The sequence below is a fragment of the Eretmochelys imbricata genome, chromosome 2 (assembly GCF_965152235.1).
Source record: "Eretmochelys imbricata isolate rEreImb1 chromosome 2, rEreImb1.hap1, whole genome shotgun sequence".
Taxonomy (NCBI): domain Eukaryota; kingdom Metazoa; phylum Chordata; order Testudines; family Cheloniidae; genus Eretmochelys; species Eretmochelys imbricata.
In genome coordinates this window covers 617,013-638,106 of record NC_135573.1, presented here as the reverse complement: position 1 = coordinate 638,106, position 21,094 = coordinate 617,013, and the positions used below count along the sequence as shown (strand labels likewise).

General features: G+C 47.0%; 1 protein-coding gene across 18 annotated transcripts in view; it reads left to right on the top strand.

The window, feature by feature from the left end:
• SCRIB (scribble planar cell polarity protein) overlaps positions 1–21,094 on the top strand; it is a 238,448-nt gene that overhangs the window by 56,539 nt on the left and 160,815 nt on the right. For all 18 annotated transcript variants that reach the window (XM_077809562.1, XM_077809575.1, XM_077809561.1 and 15 more), the window contains 2 exons: positions 18,317–18,406; positions 18,840–18,917. In XM_077809562.1, coding sequence (XP_077665688.1) covers positions 18,317–18,406; positions 18,840–18,917 — 168 coding nt within the window. The remainder of the gene's footprint in view (positions 1–18,316; positions 18,407–18,839; positions 18,918–21,094) is intronic.

Sequence of the window (21,094 nt, the reverse complement as noted above, 5' to 3'; positions counted from 1 at the left end):
TGTCTCAGACTCATGGGGCTATAAAATTGCAGTGTAGATGCTCGGGCTTGGGCTTCAGCCCAAGACCCCACAATGGACAGGAGGGCCCTAGAACTCAACTGCAGCCAGTACTTGAATGTGTACATTGCAGTTTTATAGCCCCACAGCCTGAGTCCGAGTCAGCTGACCCAGGCCAGCTGCGAGTCTTTTATTGCAATGTAGACATACCCCCACTGTTGAGTAAAGCTTGGGTGCTTCCCTCCTCTCTTATCGGGTTCAATGCCCTTCCTTCCTGCTGTTTGACACTGAGCTCCAGGCTCGGAGTGTCTTCTGCTGCTGAAAATGTAAGAGCCCAGGAAATCCCAGCTCTGCTTTCTCTCCCTCTCCCTGAGGGGGTGTAGCACACACACTCTGGAGATGGTGAGGTGCTCAGGCCCCATGGACTTGGCAGTACTGTCAGCTAGAAAAACCAACCTTCTTACTAGCGAATGGAGCCCAGGGCGCCGGGATCACTAAATAAGTGAGCACGGAGTGCAGAAGCAGGTCTTATGGTGAAATCGCAGGTGGGAGCTTCAAGAGCGGCATGAGGCACTGAATGCCAGGACATCACCACTAGGTATTGCCTGTGTTTTCAGGGTGAGGCTGCTGGAGCAGGGCATGAACACACTGTTCAGCAGGTGTTCTTGGGCCAGGTTTTCTCTTGGCACCAGTAATGGGCACGTGCTCTGACCTGAAGGGTGCTGTGTGCAGGGATGTTCCCCTGGCTTATGGACTCCGCCTGTGGGGCTCAAGTGAGGTCCTGTGCAAGGAAGAAGCCCCATATATAGGTATGACTCCTAATGGCAGGGGCAAGGATTTCTATGCATTACCCCAGGGGTTATCTTTTTCTCTGGCTGGCACAGAATCCAAGAAGCCCCCACAGTCAGCTGTTGGTCTGTGCTCGGTTGTTCAGCACATAAACTACTTTGTTCCAGACGGATTCTTCAGTTCCATTTGGTTGTTGTTTCCCCAAATCCTCCCTGTCTTGGGCCCAGGGCAGGGCTGGTCCCTACATTGTATTCTGCACGGTTGTGTCCAGTCCAGTTTAAATGGCTTGTGTAAAGGAGCTCTTGCTCTTCCACTAGCAATGTGTTCCGCCTGTGTGAGATGCTTCCCCTGGTGATGGGGCCTACCTTCCCCCTCCATCAAGGGAGACAAATCCCTTTTGTGATCCATTTCGCTGCCAGCCCAGGAGGCTTTCCATGCTATTGAGCCTGACTATCCCTTTGCTCTGGTCTTCTCGTCCCTCCTGTTTTGTGCCCGCTTGTCCCAGGCTTAGGGCTTCCTGTCCCCATCTGTGTGGCTGTGTACAGAGCAGTCCCTTGCTGCTGCCTCCATGAGCCTCCTGAGGACCTGGCACGTCTTGGTGTCAGAAGGCAGCATAAGATCAGTCCAGGCTCAGGGCTGTCTTCTCCAGGGGAGCTCCCCTCGGCCCTCTTCGGCTCCTCCTCTGGCCTCATGTTTTCCATCTGAGGCTGGTGCTTACACTGAATATGCATAACTGATGAAAGTGCCTGGGTCCTGGCTGGATGTAGTGTGGGGCTGGGCTAAGTCCCCGGAGCTTGTGAAAGTCACTAAGGGGTACTGTGCAGGGTAGGCAGTGGCTGGGGGAAGGAGCGGGTTAGGGTCCTGAGCTGCTCCCTTTCCCCCTTCTGGGAACAGCTGTCTTGAGATGTTTCCCCTGCTTATGGGGCCCCATGTTCTCTTGGCCCAGTGTGCAATAAGGAGCAGCACCAGGCTGGGGGTAGGACAGTGTAACTTCCAGAGGATGGAAATTCTTAGGTTCAGAGCAGGTGATTGATGGCTGTAGCTGGTCTGGGTGGGACTCGCCTTCAGCCAAAAGTTGTGTCCCTAGGGAAACTACTGTGTAAACAGACGCACTGATTGTGCGTGGGCTCATGGGGGTCCTTGGGGTCCAGCAGGAAACAGTGGTTTTGTATCTGCAGGGCTGGGCCGGGCCAGGCCAGGACTCACCAATGTCTGCAGTCCTCCAGTATGTGAGTCACAGCTCTAGCATCTGCACCTGGAAAGTCCAGAGAAAGCAAAACCAAATTTGGACATGAGCCCCATGTGCCTGGCCCGATACCTTGTGGGGCACCAGCCTTGGCTCTGCTGGAACTGCCAATGGGAGTGAATCCCAGAAAGGAAGGTCTTCAGCCACCTCTCTTGGCATGTTCAGCCCCAGGAGCAGGAGCATCCCAGTGGGTGGATGAGAGCAACTCCCAGAGCAGCCAGGGCCTTAAGGATCCTGTCTAGCATCTGAGAAGGTCACCTCCCTGGGAAGTGATCCCAGGGGATGAACAGCTGTGTTCTGCCCCAATTGGTGCTCACAGGTGGGTGTGAGGACAATCTCAGTCACAGCCTATTGCAGTAGGTAACAGGCCTGGCTGAGCACTGAGGCCTTCACCAGAGAGCTGTGGCAGCCTCAGGGAAATGCAGGAACAACAGGGCCAGTGGGAGTGTGAAGCCCCAGAGCATCCTGGAGAGGCAGCTGTCCTCCCCTGAACAGAAGGTGCCAGCATGGCTTCTCCCTCTTCCTGCAGAGCATGTACAGCCCAGTCCCAGCCTCTTCTCCCTCTGGCCCACGCTGAGCTAGTGCTGCAGTTGTGTGAGGTTTGTTCTCTGTCTTGTGCTCTAGAAATGCCAAGCCATGTCTGCACAAGCTCTCCAACAAAATGTAATTCCAGCCTAGGAAGGAAAGTTATGAGCAGAGATAGAAGACAGTGCTGCAGCCTCCCCTACCCCTCCACTCATCCGGTTTTCACAGTCAGGAATGACCTGCTGGAGGTTCCTTTTAATCCAGGCCAAAGACCATGTGGCCTCAGGAGTCCATGTCTATGGATATCTACCTCCACCTCCATGGAGACAACTGTTGGGTCTAGGCAGGCATCTGAGACCAAAGAGAAACAGAAGAACTGCTGGGGGCCCCATCTAACCTAGACTTCTGTGTCTTATGGAGCTGGAACCCAGTTTCATAGAACTCTGCCACTACAGGAAGGATGGTGTGTGGTTAAAGCACAAGACTACATGTCAGATACGGATTCTGCTTCTGGCTTTGACCCAGTTCTGAGACCTTGGGCAAGTCCCTTCCCCTCTCTGTGCTTCCGTTTCCACAGCTGTTTCTTGGAGCTGATGCTGCCCTGCTGCGCGACAGGCTGTTTGTGAGGAACTGAAGGGCAAGATATTGCTGTTCTAAGTGGTGAGGCTGCTCTGTTTCAGAGATGTCATCTCAGAAATAAAAAAGGTCCACAGAGCGTGTCTGGACTGAGAATGGCAGCTGGGTGCTCCACCAAAGTCTGTGTAACTGACTCAGGTTTCTTAATCTAGAGACCAAAATCCGAGGAGAAAGGGGTATGAGAGAGTGTTTGCTGTCAAGGCCAGGTGTGTGGGGGGCTCCTGGTCACCCATCTGGAACTGTCCCATAGCACTCTCCTCACTAAGGACAGAGCTGAGAACTAGCAGTGTTTGCTGTGCGGCTGGGAGGAGCCTGGCAAGCTTCCTTATTCCTAGAGGAGGCTTTCCCAATAGCACAAGGTGAGCTACAGAGAACATGCTGGGAATCTCCTGCTGTAGCTAAAGCTGCTAGACAATTTCCGTTCAAACTCTCTGTTCTCGCAGGCTCAGAGCTCCCTGACACATGCACCTGAGGGCCAAGATTCTCCACTTTCAGCCTGTGAGTGAAGGTAAATTGAAGCAAAATACCATCTGGTGTTTTTGAATCAGAAGAAGAGAAAAAGCCAATAATCATTCTCCCCTTTAAAAATAATCTTACCTGTCTTCCTGCAAGGATAGCTCAGAAATGTCACTCTGGATACAAATAATCCCCTCGTGCCAAAGTGCAAGCCCCATGTGGGCACCACAGTTATAAATTCCCTTCCTTGGACCAGACTTCCCATGCCCCCTTTGTCTGGATCCCTAGGGCGGAGTTGTACCTCTGGTGTCTGCCCAGTAGGACCTACAGGCCTGTGGAGGATGCTGCCCGTTTTGGGGAACTTGGGGATACAAATCTTCAGTCCACCTGAAAGGGGGGTTGGTTCATAGATTTTTTTTTTTTTTTTAAAGGCCTGAAAGTATAATACAGGACAGAGAATTTCACTCAGTTATTTCTGTATTGAGCCTAATGATTTGTGTTTGACTAAAGCAGCTTCCAGAGAAGCATCCAGTCTGGATTTGAAGGCTTCAAGAGATGAAGAATCCACCACTTCCCTTGGGAGTCTGTTGCAGTGGTTAATCTCTCTTGCTATTGTGATACAGGAGGGCCAGAGAGCAGTGGTAGAGTGTTTGAGAGGAAATATATAAGACCAAGACTAATTAAGGCGTGCTTCCCTGTAGACTAGGGATGGTGGCTACAGGTTAATTGGAGCACCTGCAGTCAATTAAGGCCCTGTCAGGAACCTAATAAAACTCCCCTGCTTCAGGCAGACAGAGGAAGGAGAGAGGACTGGAGCTTGGAGGTGTGCTGTGAGACTTGAAAGATCAGAGAACCGAAATAAGGGAGACTCCCTCCCCCCAGTGTCTAAAGACCAAAGGCACGCAACCCAAGGGGGAAGAGGGTAAGAACCCACAGGGGTTGAGAGGGGCTGGGGCTCAAAGTAAGGAGCAAACCCAGATCCCTCCCCTGCTTCTCTTCTTTACTACCTTCCCAGGCCACTAGCTGGGCCCTCGACGCCCCAAGAGCAGGGGCAAGGGGTGGCATCTTAACCCCCCGCCAAGAAAAGCGGAGGACCACCATACTAACATCGGCCATTTTCTCACACTGGTTTTTAAAAAAAAAAAAGCCTAACTTCCAATCTGAATTTGTCTGCCTTCAGTGTCTAGCCATTTCAGCCCAGGTCTTGTTGTGTCTTCTTGTGCTAGCTTAAAGAGCCATTTAGTATCAGATATTTTCTCCCCATATAGGTATATGTAGACTGTAATCAAGTCATCTCTCACTCTTATTTTTGATAAGATAAACAGATTGAGCTCTTTACATCTCTCACTGTAAGGCATTGTCTCCAGTTCTCAGATAATTTTTGTGGCCTTTTCAATTTTTCAACATCCTCCTATAAATGTGGTCACCAGAACTGGATGCAGTATTCCATCATTGGTCTTAACAATACCATCCATACAAAACAGAGGTAAAATCACCTTTCTACTCCCTGTGCTTTCTTTGTATACCCAAGGATCATATTAGCCTGTTTTGCCACAGTGTTTCACTGGGAGCTCATGTTCAGTGCTTGTCTACTATGACCCCTAAATCCTTTTCAGTCAGTACCTTGCATGATGAGTCCCCCAGTCCATAGGTCTGGAATTCACTCAGTGTTCCTAGATGTATAACTTGGCATTTAAAATACTGTGTGCCGTTCTGGAGCCTGGGCTCAAGAAAGGTTAATTCAGACTCGAACGGGAGTGAGAAGGGCTGCTAGGATGCTCAGGGCAATGGAAAGCCTGTCTCACAAGAGTAGTCTGAGAGCTTGGCTTGTTTAGCCTAGCAAAGTAAAAGATGAGAGAGGATCTGATTGCTCTCTATAAATACAACAGGGGGCTAATAACCAGGGAGGGAGAAGAGCTACCTAAGCCAGAACATAATGTTGGTGCAACAACAAATGGGGATAAACTGGTTATGAATAAATTGAGGCTGGAAATTAGAAAAAGGTTCAGAGGAGTGAGATTCTGGAACAACCTCCCAAGAGGGAGTAGTGGGGCAAACACCCTAACAAGTTTGAAGATCGAGCTTGTTAACTCTATGTATGGGATGAAAGGAAGAGGGCAGGCAGTTTGGGTGAAAGGGACCATGAAATGATCGATTTCATGATTCAAGGAAAAGGAAGGAGTGAGAGCAGCAGAATAAGGACAATGGACTTCAAAAAAAAAAAAAAAAAAAAGAAAAAAAGAAAAAAAAGAAAAAGAAGAAAAGACTTAAACTGAGAGAACTGGGAGGTAAGGTCTTGTGGGAAGAAAATTTAAGGGATAAAGGAGTTCAGAAGAGCTGGCAGTTTCTCAAAGAGACTATATTAAATGCACAACTGTCCACTATTCTGATCCAAAGGAAAGATAGAAAGAATAGTAAGAGGCCAATATAACTCCCTCAGGGGCTTTTTAATTATCTGAAAATCAAAAAGGAGTCCTACAAGAGTGGAAACACGAATGAATTGCTAAGGAGGAACACACAAGAATAGCACAAGCAGGTAGGGACAAAATCAGAAGTGCTAAGGCACAAAATGAGTTACACCAGCCAGGGACATAAAAGGCAATAAGAAGAGGTTCTTTAAATACATTAGGAACAAGAGAAAGAAAAAGGGGGAGGGGAAGGAGAGCTAATAACTAGGTCTGTCAAGCGATTACAAAAATTATTGCGATTAATGGCACTGTTAAACAATAATAGAATACCATTTATTTAAATATTTTCCAATGTTTTCTACATTTTCAAATATATTGATTTCAATCATAACACAGAATACAAAGTGTACAGTGCTCGTTTTATATTTATTTTTGATTACAAATATTTGCACTGTAAAAAACAAAAGAAATTGTATTTTTCAATTCACCTTGTACAAGTACTGTAGTGCAATCTTTATCATGAAAGTTGAACTTACAAATGTAGAATTATGTACCAAAAAAAAAAAACTGCATTCAAAAATAAAACAATGTAAAACTTTAGAGCCTATAAGTCCACTCAGTCCTATTTATTGTTCAGCCAATTGCTCAGACAAACAAGTTGGTTTACATTTTCAGGAGATAATGCTGGCCACTTCTTGTTCACGATCTCACCTGAAAGTGAGAACAGCGCTTGCATGGCAGTATTGAAGCTGACTTTGCAAAATATTTACGTGCCAGATGCGCTAGAGTTTCATATGTCCCTTCATGCTTCAACCACCATTCCCGGGGACATGCATCCATGCTGATGATGGGTTCTGCTCGATAACAATCCAAAGCAGTGCGGACGAACGGATGTTCATTTTCATCATCTGAGTCTGATGTCACCAGCAGAAGGTTGATTTTCTTTTTTGGTGGTTCGGGTTCTGTAGTTTCCGCATTGGAGTGTTGCTCTTTTACCTCCTCCATGCTCAGATTTTGGAACGCACTTCAGATACTTAAATCTTCGATGGAGAGCTGTAACTATCTTTAGAAATCTCACATTGGTATCTTCTTTGCTTTTAGTTAAATCTACAGCGAAAGTGTTCTTAAAGTGAACAACATGTGCAGAGTCGTCCTCTGAGACTGCAAAAACATGAAATATATGGCAGAATGTGGGTAAAATAGAGCCGGAGACATACAATTCTCCCCCAAGGAGTTCAGTCAGAAATTTAATTAGCTCATTATTTTTTTTAATGAGTGTCATCAGCATGGAAGCACGTCCTCTGGAATGGTGGCCGAAGCATGAAGGGACATACGAATGTTTAGCATATCTGGCATGTAAATACCTTGCAGTGCTGGCTACAAAGGTGCCATGCAGATGCCTGTTTTCACTTTCTGGTGACATTGTAAATAAGAAGTGGGCAGCATTAGCTCCCATAAATCCAAACAAACTTGTTTGTCTTAACAATTGGCTGAACAAGTAGTAGGATAGAGTGGACTTGTAGGCTCTAAAGTTTTGCATTGTTTTGTTTGCGTGCTATTGTGTAACAAAAAAAAATCTACATTTGTAAGTTGCAATTTCACAACAGAGATTGCACTACAGTACTTGTATGAGGTGAACTGAAAAATACTATTTTTGTTTCATTTTTATAGTGCAAATATTTGTAATATAAAGTGAGCACTGTACACTTTTTGTATTCTGAGTTGTAATTGAAACCGATATATTTGAAAATGTAGAAAAACTTCTAAAAATATTTAATAAATTTCTATTGGTATTCTGTTGATTAACAGTGCGATTTAAAACTGCGATTAATCACAATTAATTTTTTTGAGTTAATCGTGTGAGTTAACTGCGATTAATTGACAGCGCTCCTAATAACGGATGACATCAAGAAGGCCAAGATGTGTAATGTCCGTTTTGCTTCGGTCTTCACTAAGAAGGCTAATACCAGATACTCAACACAATTACTATTAACAAGGGGAAGAAATGCAAGCCAAACTAGGGAAAGAACAGGTTCGCTGAAGCAATCTCTGAACTGTCAGCAATTACCTTTGAGAACTCATGGAGGATAGGTGAGGTCTCAGGACAGCGTAGAAGGGCAAACATAGTACCTGTCTTTTAAAACGGGGAAGAAAGAGAACCCAGGGAGTTCTAGTCCAGTCAGCCTGACTTTGATACCTGGAAAGAAACTGGAACAAATTATTAAACATTCAGTTTGTAAGAACCTGGAGGATATTAGGGTTATGTAGAATAACCAGCATGGATTTGTCAAGAACAGATTATGCCAAACCAACCTCATATCCTTCTTTGACAGGGTTACTGGCCTAGTGGATGTGGGGAGGCAGCAGACAGGATGTCTTGATTTCAGTAAGGCTTTTGACAGTCTCAAATTAGAGAAATTTGGTCTAGATTAAATTACTATAAGGTAGGTGTATAAGTGCTTGAAAGACGGCACTCAAATAATAGTTTTAAATGATTTGCTCTCACACTGGGAGGGTGTATCTAGGGGGCTCCTGCAAGGGTCAGTCCTGGGTCTGGTTCTATTTAATATTTTCATTAATGACTTGGATAATGGAGAGGAGAGTACACTTATGAAATTTGCAGATTATACCAAGATGGGAGGGGTTGCATGCCCTTTGGAGGACAGAATTAGAATTCAAAACAATCATGATAAATTAGAGAATTGTTCCGAATTCAACAAATGAAATTCAATAAAGGCAATTGTAAAGCACTTCACTTTGGAAGGGAAAATCAAATGTCCAATTACAAAATGGAGAGTAATTGGCTAGGTGGCAGTACTGCTGAAGAGGATCTGAGAATTATAGTGGATCACAAATTGAATATTAGTCAACAATGTGATGCAGTTGTGAAAAAGGCTACATTTTGGGTATATTCACGGGAGTGTCATATGTAAGATACAGGAGCTTATTGTTCTGCACTACTTGACACTGATGAGGCCTTAGCTAAAGTATTGAGTCCAATTCTGGGTAAATACATTTTAGGCAAGATGTGAACCAGCTTAAAAAAAACTGGCCCCGTTTAGTCACGAGAAAAGAAGAGTGGGGGGGGGACCTAATACGTCTTCCAATATGTTAAGGACTGGTATAAAGAGGATGGCGATCAATAGTTCTCCACATCCACTGAAAGTAGGACAGGAAGTAATGGGCTTAATCTGCAGCAAAGTTAGCTATTAGGAAAAACTTTTGCTATCACCATAGTTAAACTCTGGAATAGGCTTTCAGTGGAGGTTGAGGAATTGGAGGTATTTAGAACAGGTTCAACAAACACGTGTCAGTGCGGGTCTAGGTTTACTTGGTCCTCCCTCAGCAAAGAGGGCTGGACTTGATCTCTCAAGGTCCCTCCCAGCCCTACATTTCTATGATGGGGTTGCCTCTAAGTCAGAGGCGGGCAAACTTTTTGCCCTGAGGGCCATATCAGGTTTCCAAAATTGTATGGAGGGCCGCTTAGGGGAGGCTGTCTCCCCAAACAGCCAGGCATGGCCTGGCCCCTGCCTCCGTCCCCCCGCTTCTTGCCCCCTGACGTCTCCGCTGGGACTCCTGCCCCCTCCACCACCCCCTCCCCCTGGACCCTCCCACCCCTGACTGCCCCCTGCTGCCCCATCCAACCCCCCCTGTTCCCTGCCCTCTGACTGCCCCGGCCCCTATCCACGCCCCTACCCTCTGACCACCACCCCAAACTCCTCTGCGCTCTATCCAGCCCACTCTGCCCCCTTACCACGCTGCCTGGAGCACCGGTGGCTGGCGGCGCTACAGCTGCGCCCCCCAGAGCACCCCCGGGTCAGGCTGCGGCTCTGCACCTGCGTTGCCCGGCTGCCTAGAGCCTTGTGCCGGCGGTGCAACGCGCTGAGGCTTTGGGGGAGGGGCCGGGGACTAGCCTCCTGGGTCAGGAGCTCAGGGGCCGGGTAGGAGAGTCCCATGGGCCGTAGTTTGCCCACCTCTGTTCTAAGAGCAAAGGACTGAATTTGACACAGGAGGTCTTTATGCAGTAACTTTTATCAGCCAAACTCGTAAGCATATCAAATAATGAAATCAGGTTTGTTTGACAAGACCAGTTTTCCATAAAACCATGTCAGCTTCTATTAGTTCTATTCCTATCCTTTAATTCTTTATTGAATAAATCCCATATTAGCTTTGTTGCTCAGTATTGTTGTCGGGCTAACTGGCCTGTAATTACCTGTGTCATCTTGCTTGCCTTCTTTGAATATTGGCATGACATTTGCACTCTTCCAGTCTACTAGAATTTCCTCAATATTCCAAGATCTATTAAAAATTAACATCAGTGGGCCAGACCTCTCCTTAGCCAACTTTTTTAATACACTTGGGTGCAAGTTTTGCAGACCTGCTGATTTAAAATTGTTTATCCCTAGTAGATGCTGTTCAGCATTCTACTTAGTTACTAATGGACTGGAACATACTTTATCATCCTCATGTAATAAGAGTATATCATTCCTTCACTTCCCTCCCCCCACCCATCCCTGCAGAGGACTAGATCTAGTGCGGTGGGGGCAGCTCTGGTAGCTTCCAGTTTAGGCAGTGAATGGGGTAAGTATCTGCAGGAAACAAAGCTTTCTCAGGGTCTGGTCCCAGACTGGAAAAAGCCTTCCACGGAACTAAGGATTATTACAGATCTCCCCACCTTCTGCTCTGTGTCCCAGGTACACTCGGCCAGTTAGCTTTCTCTAACATAAACACAGTGCAACGTTTTTTTAAAACCCCAAACTGCAAAACACGCCACTGTATGCACAGTTCTACCCTGGGGGGAGAATGAGAGAGAACGAGCTACGCGTGACCAATGTTATTCGTGTCACTTGATGCACAAGTGGTAGGTGCTCAGATACTATGGTGTTGAGGGTAGTATAAGAATATGCAACAGGGGTGCAGCTGTCTTGCCGTAGCACTTCAGTATAGACACTACCTCTGCCTAGGGGAAGGATTCTCCTGTTGGAATAGGTAATCCACCTCCCCATGAGGCGGTTGCTAGCTTGATGGAAGAATTTGTGTTGTCTACACTGAGGGTTAGGTCGATATAGCTACATCTCTCAGGAGTGTGGATTTTTCACACACTGAGAGATGTAGCTATGCCAATGTAAATTCCTAGTGTAGACCAGGCCTAAGAATCTGCATAGAATAGAACAGTGTCAAAATCTTGGAACTATGACGCTGGCCTGTGTCTCAGAACCAGGCAGTGAAACAATAATCTCCTGCCCCAGCCATGGAGCACAGGACTTGCCATAGTGGATCAGACTCAGGATTCAACTAGTCCAGTCTCCCATCCCACCGAAGTCAGTACCAGGACTGTAGCCCTGAAATAGGAGGTTTTATCTCCCTTCCCAAACCTTTTTCATTACATCAGTGGATATTGTTACCATATACATGTCTAATTGCTCTTTGAATCTTATAAGTTCTTAGTCTGAGAGACATCCTGTAGCAGTGAGTTCCTCAGTTAAATTACATGTGGTGAGAGAGAATATTTTCTTTTTATAACTGAATTAGCTACCTTCCAATTTCATTGTATGTTCCTTTGTTGTTGTGAGACAGGGAATTAGAAACTCCTCTACCTTCTCTAGGCCATTATTTTACATACTTTTATCATATCCACTGTGATTTGTCTCCTTTCTAAAATAAGCAATCCCATTTTTCTCATTCTCCTTTCATATAAAATGTTTTCCATACAGCTAATCATGAGCTTGGGCAAGTCACTTCCCCAACTATTCCTCAGTTCATCAACAAGAACCAGTGGAACAATTTATTAAGTGCTGTGGTAAATTCTCCATCACTTGAAGTCTTTCAATCAAGATTGAATGATGTTCTAAAAGACACTCTCATTCAACTACAGGTTACTGGGCTGGATGCAGGAGTCCCTGGGTTTGAGGTTCTCTGATGTGTGCTACACAGGAGGTCAGCCTATAGGAACATATTGCTCCTTTCTGGCCCTAAATTCTATGAATTTGTAAAGCAGGGAGTATGGTCCAGATCCACAAGGTATTTAGGTGCCCAACTCCCATTGATTTCAAGGGAAGTGAAGAGCCTTAACTTCCTTTGAGAATCTGGACCTGTAATGCCATCCTGACAAGTCCCCTTGCAGGAAAAGTTGACTGTTGTCTGGGAGGCTCATGGGGGTCAAGGAAAAGCCAAAAAATTAGTAGAAACTCCTGGAAATAGGGGTTGTTGTCCCACTTCCCCTGCTAAGGAAGGGCGAAAGCACTGCAGTCTGGGTCCAATCCCTGATTTGTTGCCACTTTGAGAGGTCGGATGTTCCCCTTTCAGGCTGGAGAAGCTCATTCACGAATGACTGTCCTATCAGCCATCACAGCTGCCCAGTTCACCTTCCTGCAGTTTTCCTCTAGATTCCTGTCAAGAGCAGACTTTACCAACATGTGGGTCTACCCAAGTGGCACAACTAGGAGATCTGAGGATCCTAATGCAGGAAGCACTAGCTTCTCTCATCCATATTTCTTGAACTTGCCATGTAACTGAGAGGCCTAGACTTGTCTCCCATACAGAGTTGGACACTTGCTATAGTCTGGTGAGCCTGCCCCCCCTCACCGTGTCATCTGAGCATCCTTCCTTGTGGGGCAGACTCAGCTTGCAGGCATCATGAGCTTGGCGTCCTCTCTAATTAGCACTGTTCCCTGCTACCCTTGCTGCTCAAAGAGACCCTGAGAACCGCTCTGATATTTCCATTCCCTCCTCCTGCTTTGCCCCCATACCCCTGCACTGAATTCCAAAGGGCTCTAACAAACAGCTGGGGGCAGGGAGCTCCCACTTGTTCCTTAGGGAGATTATAAACAAGACCTCAGAATATGGAAAACCGGCAGATCATGATGATTGGGATTTCTCAAGCCTACAGGTTAGCATATAACAATAGGTCCACAGTGCTGTCATGAGCAGGAGCAACAGAGCCCAGGAGCTTAGGCACCTGGGGGTTTTTAGTAACATAAGGATTGCACTGAGTTTAGAACAGAATAGTTTTGTACCACAACTAAATTTATTTACACTCAAACGTACACAACAGCTATAATTTTATTATCTTTTAACTCTAGCCCTTCCCCAATAAAAGAAAAGTTGTCCCTGCCCCTGGAGCGGCTTTGAGGAGATCTGCAGGGATGCCCCAGGGCACCTAGCAGTATTGAACCCAGATCCTGGCCTTATTAGATGCTGCTCTCCATTACTGGCTCGTGCGGGCTGCTGTGCTGCTCTCCCTCCCCTTAGTGCCAGTTTGAGGGAGGAAGATCAGCTGGCTCTTCCCTTCCCTGCTCACCAGCCCTTTATTATGAATATTTGTTCCCTACAAACCAAGAACAAGAGAGATAACACAACACAACCGCTAAAAGGAATAAAGAATATAGTGTACGGCTGCACAGCAGGTGGGAGGTGTGATTCAAAGTGTGGGTAGACATACATATGGGGGCTGTTATTTGAGCTACTGCAGTGGCTCTCAGCTCTTCCAGACTACTGGAGTCTGATTTGTCTCGTGTACCCTCAAGTTTCACCTCACTTAAAGACGACTTGCTCATGAAAGTGTCACAGCAGACTATTACTGAAAAAATGCGTACTTTCTTATTTTTACCATATCATTATAAAATAAATCAATTGGAATATAAATATTGTACTTACATTTCAGTGTATAGTACATAGAGCAATACAATCAAGTCACAATGAAATTTTAGTGCTTTTTATGCAGCCTGTTGTAAAACTATCTATGAGGCAAATATCTATGAGTTGTTATACCCCCTGGAAGACCTCTGAGTATCCCTGGTTGAGAACCAGTGAGCTAAAATAGTGTGGCCATGGTGGCACAGACGTTGCCTCAGGCCAGATCCCGAAGTATATACCCGGCTATTCAAGTGGGATTGTTCTCTGAAAACATCTGTTCAGTGTGCAACAGCAGTCAAAAAAGCTAAGAGAATGTTAGGAACCATTAGGAAGGGATAGATAAAACAGAAAATATCGTAATGCCACTATATCAATCAATGGTACACCCACATCTTGAATACTGCGTCCTGTTCTGGTTGCCCCATTTCAAAAAAGTTAGAATTGGAAAAAGTACAGCGAAGGGCAAGTACAGAGAAAGGCAACAAAAATTATTAGGGGTATGGAACAGCCTCCATAGGAAGGGAGATTAAAAAGATTGGGACTGTTGGAAAAGAGAGGCCTAAGGGTGGAAATGCTAGAAGTCTATAAAATCTAAAACTTGCAGAGAAAGTGAATAGGGACTTGTCATTTATCCCTTCACATAACACAAGAACTAGGGGTCACCCAATTAAATTAATAAGTAGCAGGTTTAAAACAAACAGAAGGAAGTGTTTCTTCACACATCACACAGTCAACCTGTGGAACTCATTGTCATGGGATGTTGTGAAGGTCCAAAGTATAACTGGGTTCCCAAAAGAATTAGCTAAATTCATGGAGGATAGGTTTATCAATGGCTATTAGCCAGGATGGTCAGGGACACAACCCTATGCTCTGGATGTTCCTCAACCTCCGAATGCAAGAAGCTGCGGAGGGGGAATGGATCACTTGATAATTGCCTTGCTCTGTTCATTCCCCCTGAAACATCTGGCACTGGCCACTGTCAGAGACAGGGTACTGGGCTAGATGGACCATTGGTCTGACCCAATAGGGCTGTTCTTATGGTTAGAGTTGGAAATTCCCCACCACATCCCATCTCTGGGGCCAGGGCAGGATCATTCACTCCTGTTTAGCTTTTTGATTGTTTGCTTTAGTCTAGTTCAAAACAGCCCAAGCGATAAGCTCCCACCTCTCCACTGATCACACACTTCGGGTATTTCCAGCCTGTCGTCATGTCCCCTTTAGTTGTTGCTTAGCGAAGCCAGACATATTTAGCTCTTCTAATCTCTCCTGGTGAGTCAATCTTTCTGGCTCCTGAGCTGCTTCTTTGAGCACCCTCCACTCCTTCAGTATCTCACCTGGTATCCAGAGCTGAATGGGGTATCCAGGTGAGGCCTCCCCAGAGCAGATGGAGAAGGACTCTCCCCTCCCTGTCCCAGGCAGGAGATGTGGGATTGAGGGACCTGAAGCTGAGCACAGAGCTGGAGAGAGAAGAGACTGCCCCCTCCCTGCTCACACAATCCCATTGGGCTTTTCTAGCTGCTCTACCCCACTGCAAACTCTGGTCTAACTCACTGCTACCGCCCCATCCTGGTCCAAGGTCCATTCGGAATCTGGGGTTTGCTTTCTCCCTCTTGGGATGTATGTGCTGTCTGTATCCAGGTTGAATCTCACTCGGTTATTTCCTGCCATGATCTCTAGCGCCCCTCGGCCCCGTGTTGCTTTCACTTACTGTAGAGTTAGTTGCAGGGGAGGGAGGGTTTTTCCCCCTACTTAGAGTATTAATGGCAATGGCTTAAGACTTACAGAATTTAAGGCCAGAGGGCCCATTAGAACATCTAGTATAACTATCTGTATATCACAGGCCACTGAATTTCACCCAGTTACCCCTTTATCGAGCCCTGTGACTTGTGTTTGACTGAAGCATCTGTTCCAGAAAGTCATCCAGGATTGGGACACAGGAAGAGACAGAGAATCCACCATGTCCTTCCATAGTTTATTCTAGTAATTAATCACACTAACTTTTAAACATTTGTGCCTAATGTCTAAGTTGAATTTGTCTGACTTCAGCATCTGGTCATTGGTTGATTTTCTACCTTTCTCTGCTCAATTAAAGTGCCTTTTAGTATGATATTTTCTCCCCATGATGGTACGTATACATGGTAATCAACCCTTGCTCTCAGTCACTTTTGTAAACGGATTGAGCTCTGTAAGTCTCCATGTCAGGCATTTTCTCCAGCTCTTGAATCATTGTTGTGGCTTTATTCCGCACCCTCTTAAATTTTTTTTAAACATTTTTTTCAAACATGGATACCAGAATTGTACCAAGTATTCCCGTATTGGTCTCACCAGAGCCATACAGAGGGTAGAATTATCTCCCTACTCTCTAGTCCCTGTTTATACATCCAAGGATCACGTTAGCCCTTTTTACTCCAGCATCCCACTGGGGGCTCATGTTCTGTTGCTTGTCTGCTATGGCTCCATAGTCCTTTTTAGTCACTGCTTTCTAGGATGTAATTCCCTACTCTATAGGTATGGCCTGCATTCCTGGTTTATACTGTATAACTTTGCATTTGTTGGCTATATTAAAAAACATTTTGTTTGAGTGGACACAGGTTACCAAGGCAGCCAGATCAGTTTGTATGGCTGCTCTGTGCTCATAGATTAGCAGAATTTAAGGCCAGAAGGGACTATTAGATCATGTAGTCTAATCTATATATCACAAGGCCTTAAAGTTCACTCTGTTATCACTATATGGAGCCCAATAACTTGGGTTTAGCTAAAGCATTATTTGCCACTTCTCTAATCTTTGACTCATCCACCTATTATAGCAGTAGTGAGTTTATATTTACTTGCATATCATTGATAAACATGCTGAATAATTTTAGACCAAGTATTGATCCCTGGGGAACACCACTAGAAACACCCCCATTTGATAATTCCCCATTGATCTGTCAGCCGGTTTTTAATCCATTTGAGCGGTGCTCTTGAGATTAGTATAGCAAGACACCATGGCCAGAGGCTGCACAGGGTTCATTCCTGTTAGAACCAGAATGGGAGCAGAAATACAGGAAAGCAAGAAGGGCAGAGGAAACCAAGAGAGAGCAGAGACAGAGACTCCATTTGCCTAGTGACTTACTGGACTGTAAACCTTCCGTGACTGATCAGGCAGCTTTCCAGAGGCCATGTCTCTCAAAGCACCATGGAACTTAAAAATATGGTAGCTGCAAAGTAACTTCAGTTCATAAAGTCGAGTTCTGCACACACTGCTCACATCATGCATTAAGCTGCAGCTGGAGCTGAGTGAAGTGGACTTTTCCAAGAACTCTAGGGTCCCTACCCCTTGCACCTTGCCTACCCCAGGCAGGCAAGATTCAATGGTTCCCTTGCCATGACATATCTCTGAGGAGCACCTAGCAGGGACCATACCAGAGACAGGCTACCAGAGGAGGTGGCCCAAATCTGCTCTGGCCTCCCACCTCAGTGCAGTCTCTGGGGATGGACCCAGCTGTGTGTGCTCTTAGAGCTTGATGCCTCTGCAGCAGCCTTTCTCTGCTCTAGACTTTGTTTCCAGAGAAGTGACATCTGGAGGGCAGCAAATTTCTTCCCGTCTCCTTCCTCCCCCACCAGCACCCTTCTCTCCCCAGCTGGGTCTCTGTGCATTTCCGTCACCACTGCCCAATGGGCTGTCCTCACATGGCTCCTTGGGCCTGTGGCACTCAGTGAGCCCCAGGAACACCTTCCTTCCTTCCCTGTCATTGCGGGTGTATGAGCCGAGCACCTCTCCACACAGCGCTTTCTGCTGGCCCTGGATTTAGACACAGCCAGCTGAGGCCCAGACACGTGCAGAGTGCTCTCAGGGCGAGGGAGAGTAGGAGAGCAGAGAGGGAAGGAAGCTGTTGAATGCCTCAGTCAGAATCCTGAGTCTGCCTGTACCTGAGGAGAGAAGAGGAGGCAGCCACTCCATCCTGTTTGCAGCCAGTAGGGCAAAGGGGGTAATTTGATCCGTGTGTGGGAGCCAAGTGCAGGCCATGTTAGGGTCAGGTGGGGCCCTTAATTTCACAGCACCTGCATAGAATTGGACCCCAAAGGAAAGGAGACCAAGATACATAATTGGGAGGTGGCACAGGCAGCGTCCCTTGCTCCTGTCACTCGCCATTTGGCTCAATTCCACCCCTTGCCAACTGCCCAGTTCCTGTTCAGTCACCCCTGACTTCCCCAAGTCCCCTCCAACTCCTGCTCAGTGCCCCCATCCCACCCCGAGTCTTCTGCCCACACCCACTGCTTTTCAGTTTGCTGTGGTGTTGGCCGCACTGTCTGATATGTTTGTTGCTGGCAGGCTGGGGCTTGGGCTAAAGGTTAGGGACAGATCCATGGAAAAGGGGCTGACCGGCTGATTGGTGCCATGGCTTTGGGCACTAACAGCCAGATGTGGCTGCCACCCCATCCTCCATCAGCCCTTCTGCTTTGCACAAAGACATGAGCAGCCATGTACACACTTAAACGAAACTCGCAGTCATTTTCCTGTGTGCTGGTATGTATGCCAGCTTGCATGCGCTCTTGTGCCCGCCACCCTCCTTACTCCCCCAGCTGTTTTTATGGCAGCTGCTCTGCATTGAGCTGTGATCTGTTTCCATTTTGCTTGCAGCTGACCCTGACTATCCTGCGGCAGACGGGGGGGCTGGGCATCAGCATCGCAGGGGGCAAAGGCTCCACTCCCTACAAGGGTGATGACGAGGTAAGGAGCTGGGCTGCCCAAGCCGGGAAGTGCCTGCCTGCTCTCGGGCAGGATCTGTCTATCTAGAAGTGAGGTGTGCGCCATCATGGCAGTGCCTGACCTCTGTGTGTACTGGGCCTGCTCTGTGGATGTGCTGGGGGCACATAGGGCAAGGCAGGGCTAGCCTTAGACCCTCTTGGAAGCAGGAGTCTGGTAGGGCTGAGCAAGGGGGAAGGTGTCACCTCTGGAATGTGGGTTCTGGGCTGAAACCAGCACTTCCCTGTGGTCACAGTGTAGTAATCAGACACAGCACCACTCCTGGGCCTGAGCATTCCCCTCCCAATAACATACATCCCCAGGAGGGGGAATTCCTCCCTCTCTGCTCCCCCAGTAACATCAGCTCCTGGGGTGAAGGGCCTGTTCTCCTCTTGCTAACATGACATTTTGATTCCAGGGCATCTTTATTTCCCGTGTGTCGGAGGAGGGTCCTGCAGCTCGAGCAGGAGTCCGTGTCGGGGACAAGCTCCTGGAGGTAAGAGCCCAGCTTCTGTGAAATGGCAAGGTGTTACGCTGGGGGTGCTGATTGTGGGCTGCAGATGTGGCTCCGATATCTGATTATGAAGATTATTATTATTTCATAGAATCATAGAAGATTAGGGTTGGAAGCGACTCAGGAGGTCACCTAGTCCAACCCCCTGCTCAAAGCAGGACCTAATCCCCGACTAAATCATCCCAGTCAGGGCTTTGTCAAGCCTGACCATAAAAACCTCTAAGGAAGGAGATTCCACCACTTCCCTAGGTAACGCATTCCAGTGTTTCACCACCCTCCTAGTGAAAAAGTTTTTCCGAATGTCCAACCTAAACCTCCCCACTCCAACTTGAGACCATTGCTCCTTGTTCTATCATCTGGTACCACTGAGAACAGTCTAGATCCATCCTCTTTGGAACCCCCTTTCAGGTAGTTGAAAGCAGCTATCAAATCCCCCCTTATTCTTTTCTTCTGCAGACTAAACAATCCCAGTCCCCTCAGCCTCTCCTCATAAGTCATGTGCTCTAGCCCGCCTAATGATTGTTGTTGGCCTCCGCTGGACGTTTTCCAATTTTTCCACATCCTTCTTGTAGTGTGGGGCCCAAAACTGACACAATACTCCAGATGAGGCCTCACCAATGTCGAATAGAGGGGAACCATCACGTCCCTCAATCTGCTGGCAATGCCCCTACATATACATCCCAAAATGCCATTGGCCTTCTTGGCAACAAGGGCACACTGCTGACTCATATCCAGCTTCTCGTCCACTGTCACCCCTAGGTCCTTTTCCGCAGAACTGCTGCCGAGCCATTCGGTCCCTAGTCTGTAGCGGTGCATGGGATTCTTCCATCCTAAGTGCAGGACTCTGCACTTGTCCTTGTTGAACCTCATCAGATTTCTTTTGGCCCATTCCTCTAATTTGTCTAGGTTCCTCTGTATCCTATCCCTACCCTCCAGTGTATCTACCATTCCTTCCAGTTCAGTATCATCTGCAAACTTGCTGAGGGTGCAATCCACGCCATCCGCCAGATCATTAATGAAGATATTGAACAAAACCGGCCCCAGGACCAACCCTTGGGGTACTCTGCTTGATACCGGCTGCCAACTAGACATGGAGTCATTGATCACTACCTGTTGAGCCCGACGATCTAGCCAGCTTTCTATCCACCTTATTGTCCATTCATCCAGCCCTTCTTCTTTAACTTGCTGGCAAGAATACTGTGGGGGACCGTATCAAAAGCTTTGCTAAAGTCAAGGAACAACACATCCACTGCTTTCCCCTCATCCACAGAGCCAGTTATCTTGTCATAGAAGGCAGTTAGGTTAGTCAGGCATGACTTGCCCTTGGTGAATTCCATGCTGACTGTTCCTGATCACTTTCCTCTTCTCTAAGTGCTTCAAAATGGATTGCTTGAGGACCTGCTTCATGATTTTTCCAGGCCTGAGGTGAGGCTGACTGGCCTGTAGTTCCCAGGATCCTCCTTCTTCCCTTTTTTAAAGATGGGCGCTACATTAGGCTTTTTCCAGTCGTCCGGGACCTCCCCTGATCGCCATGAGTTTTCAAAGATAATGGCCAATGGCTCTGCAATCACATTCGCCAACTCCTTTAGCACCCTCGGATGCAGCGCATCCGGCCCCATGGACTTGCGCTCGTCCAGATTTCTAAATAGTCCCGAACCACTTCTTTCTCCACAGAGGGCTGGTCACCTCCTCCCCATGCTGTGCTGCCCAGTGCAGTAGTCTGGGAGCTGACCTTGTTTGTGAAGACAGAGGCAAAAAAAGCATTGAGTGAGTACCTTAGCTTTTTCCACATCCTCTGTTTCTAACCATCAGAGGAGTGAAGTTTTGGAATAGCCTTCCGAGGGAAGTAGTGGGGGCAAAAGATCTATCTTGCTTTAAGATTAAACTCGATAAGTTTATGGAGGAGATGGTATGATGGGATAACATGGTTTTGGTAATTAAATATTCATGGTAAATAGGCCCAATGGCCTGTGATGGGTTTTAGATGGGGTAAGATCCAAGTTACCTGGGAAAGAATTTTCTGTAGTATCTGGCTGATGAATCTTGCCCATATGCTCAGGGTTTAGCTGATCGCCATATTTGGGGTCGGGAAGGAATTTTCCTCCAGGGCAGATTGGAAGAGGCCCTGGAGGTTTTTCGCCTTCCTCTGTAGCATGGGG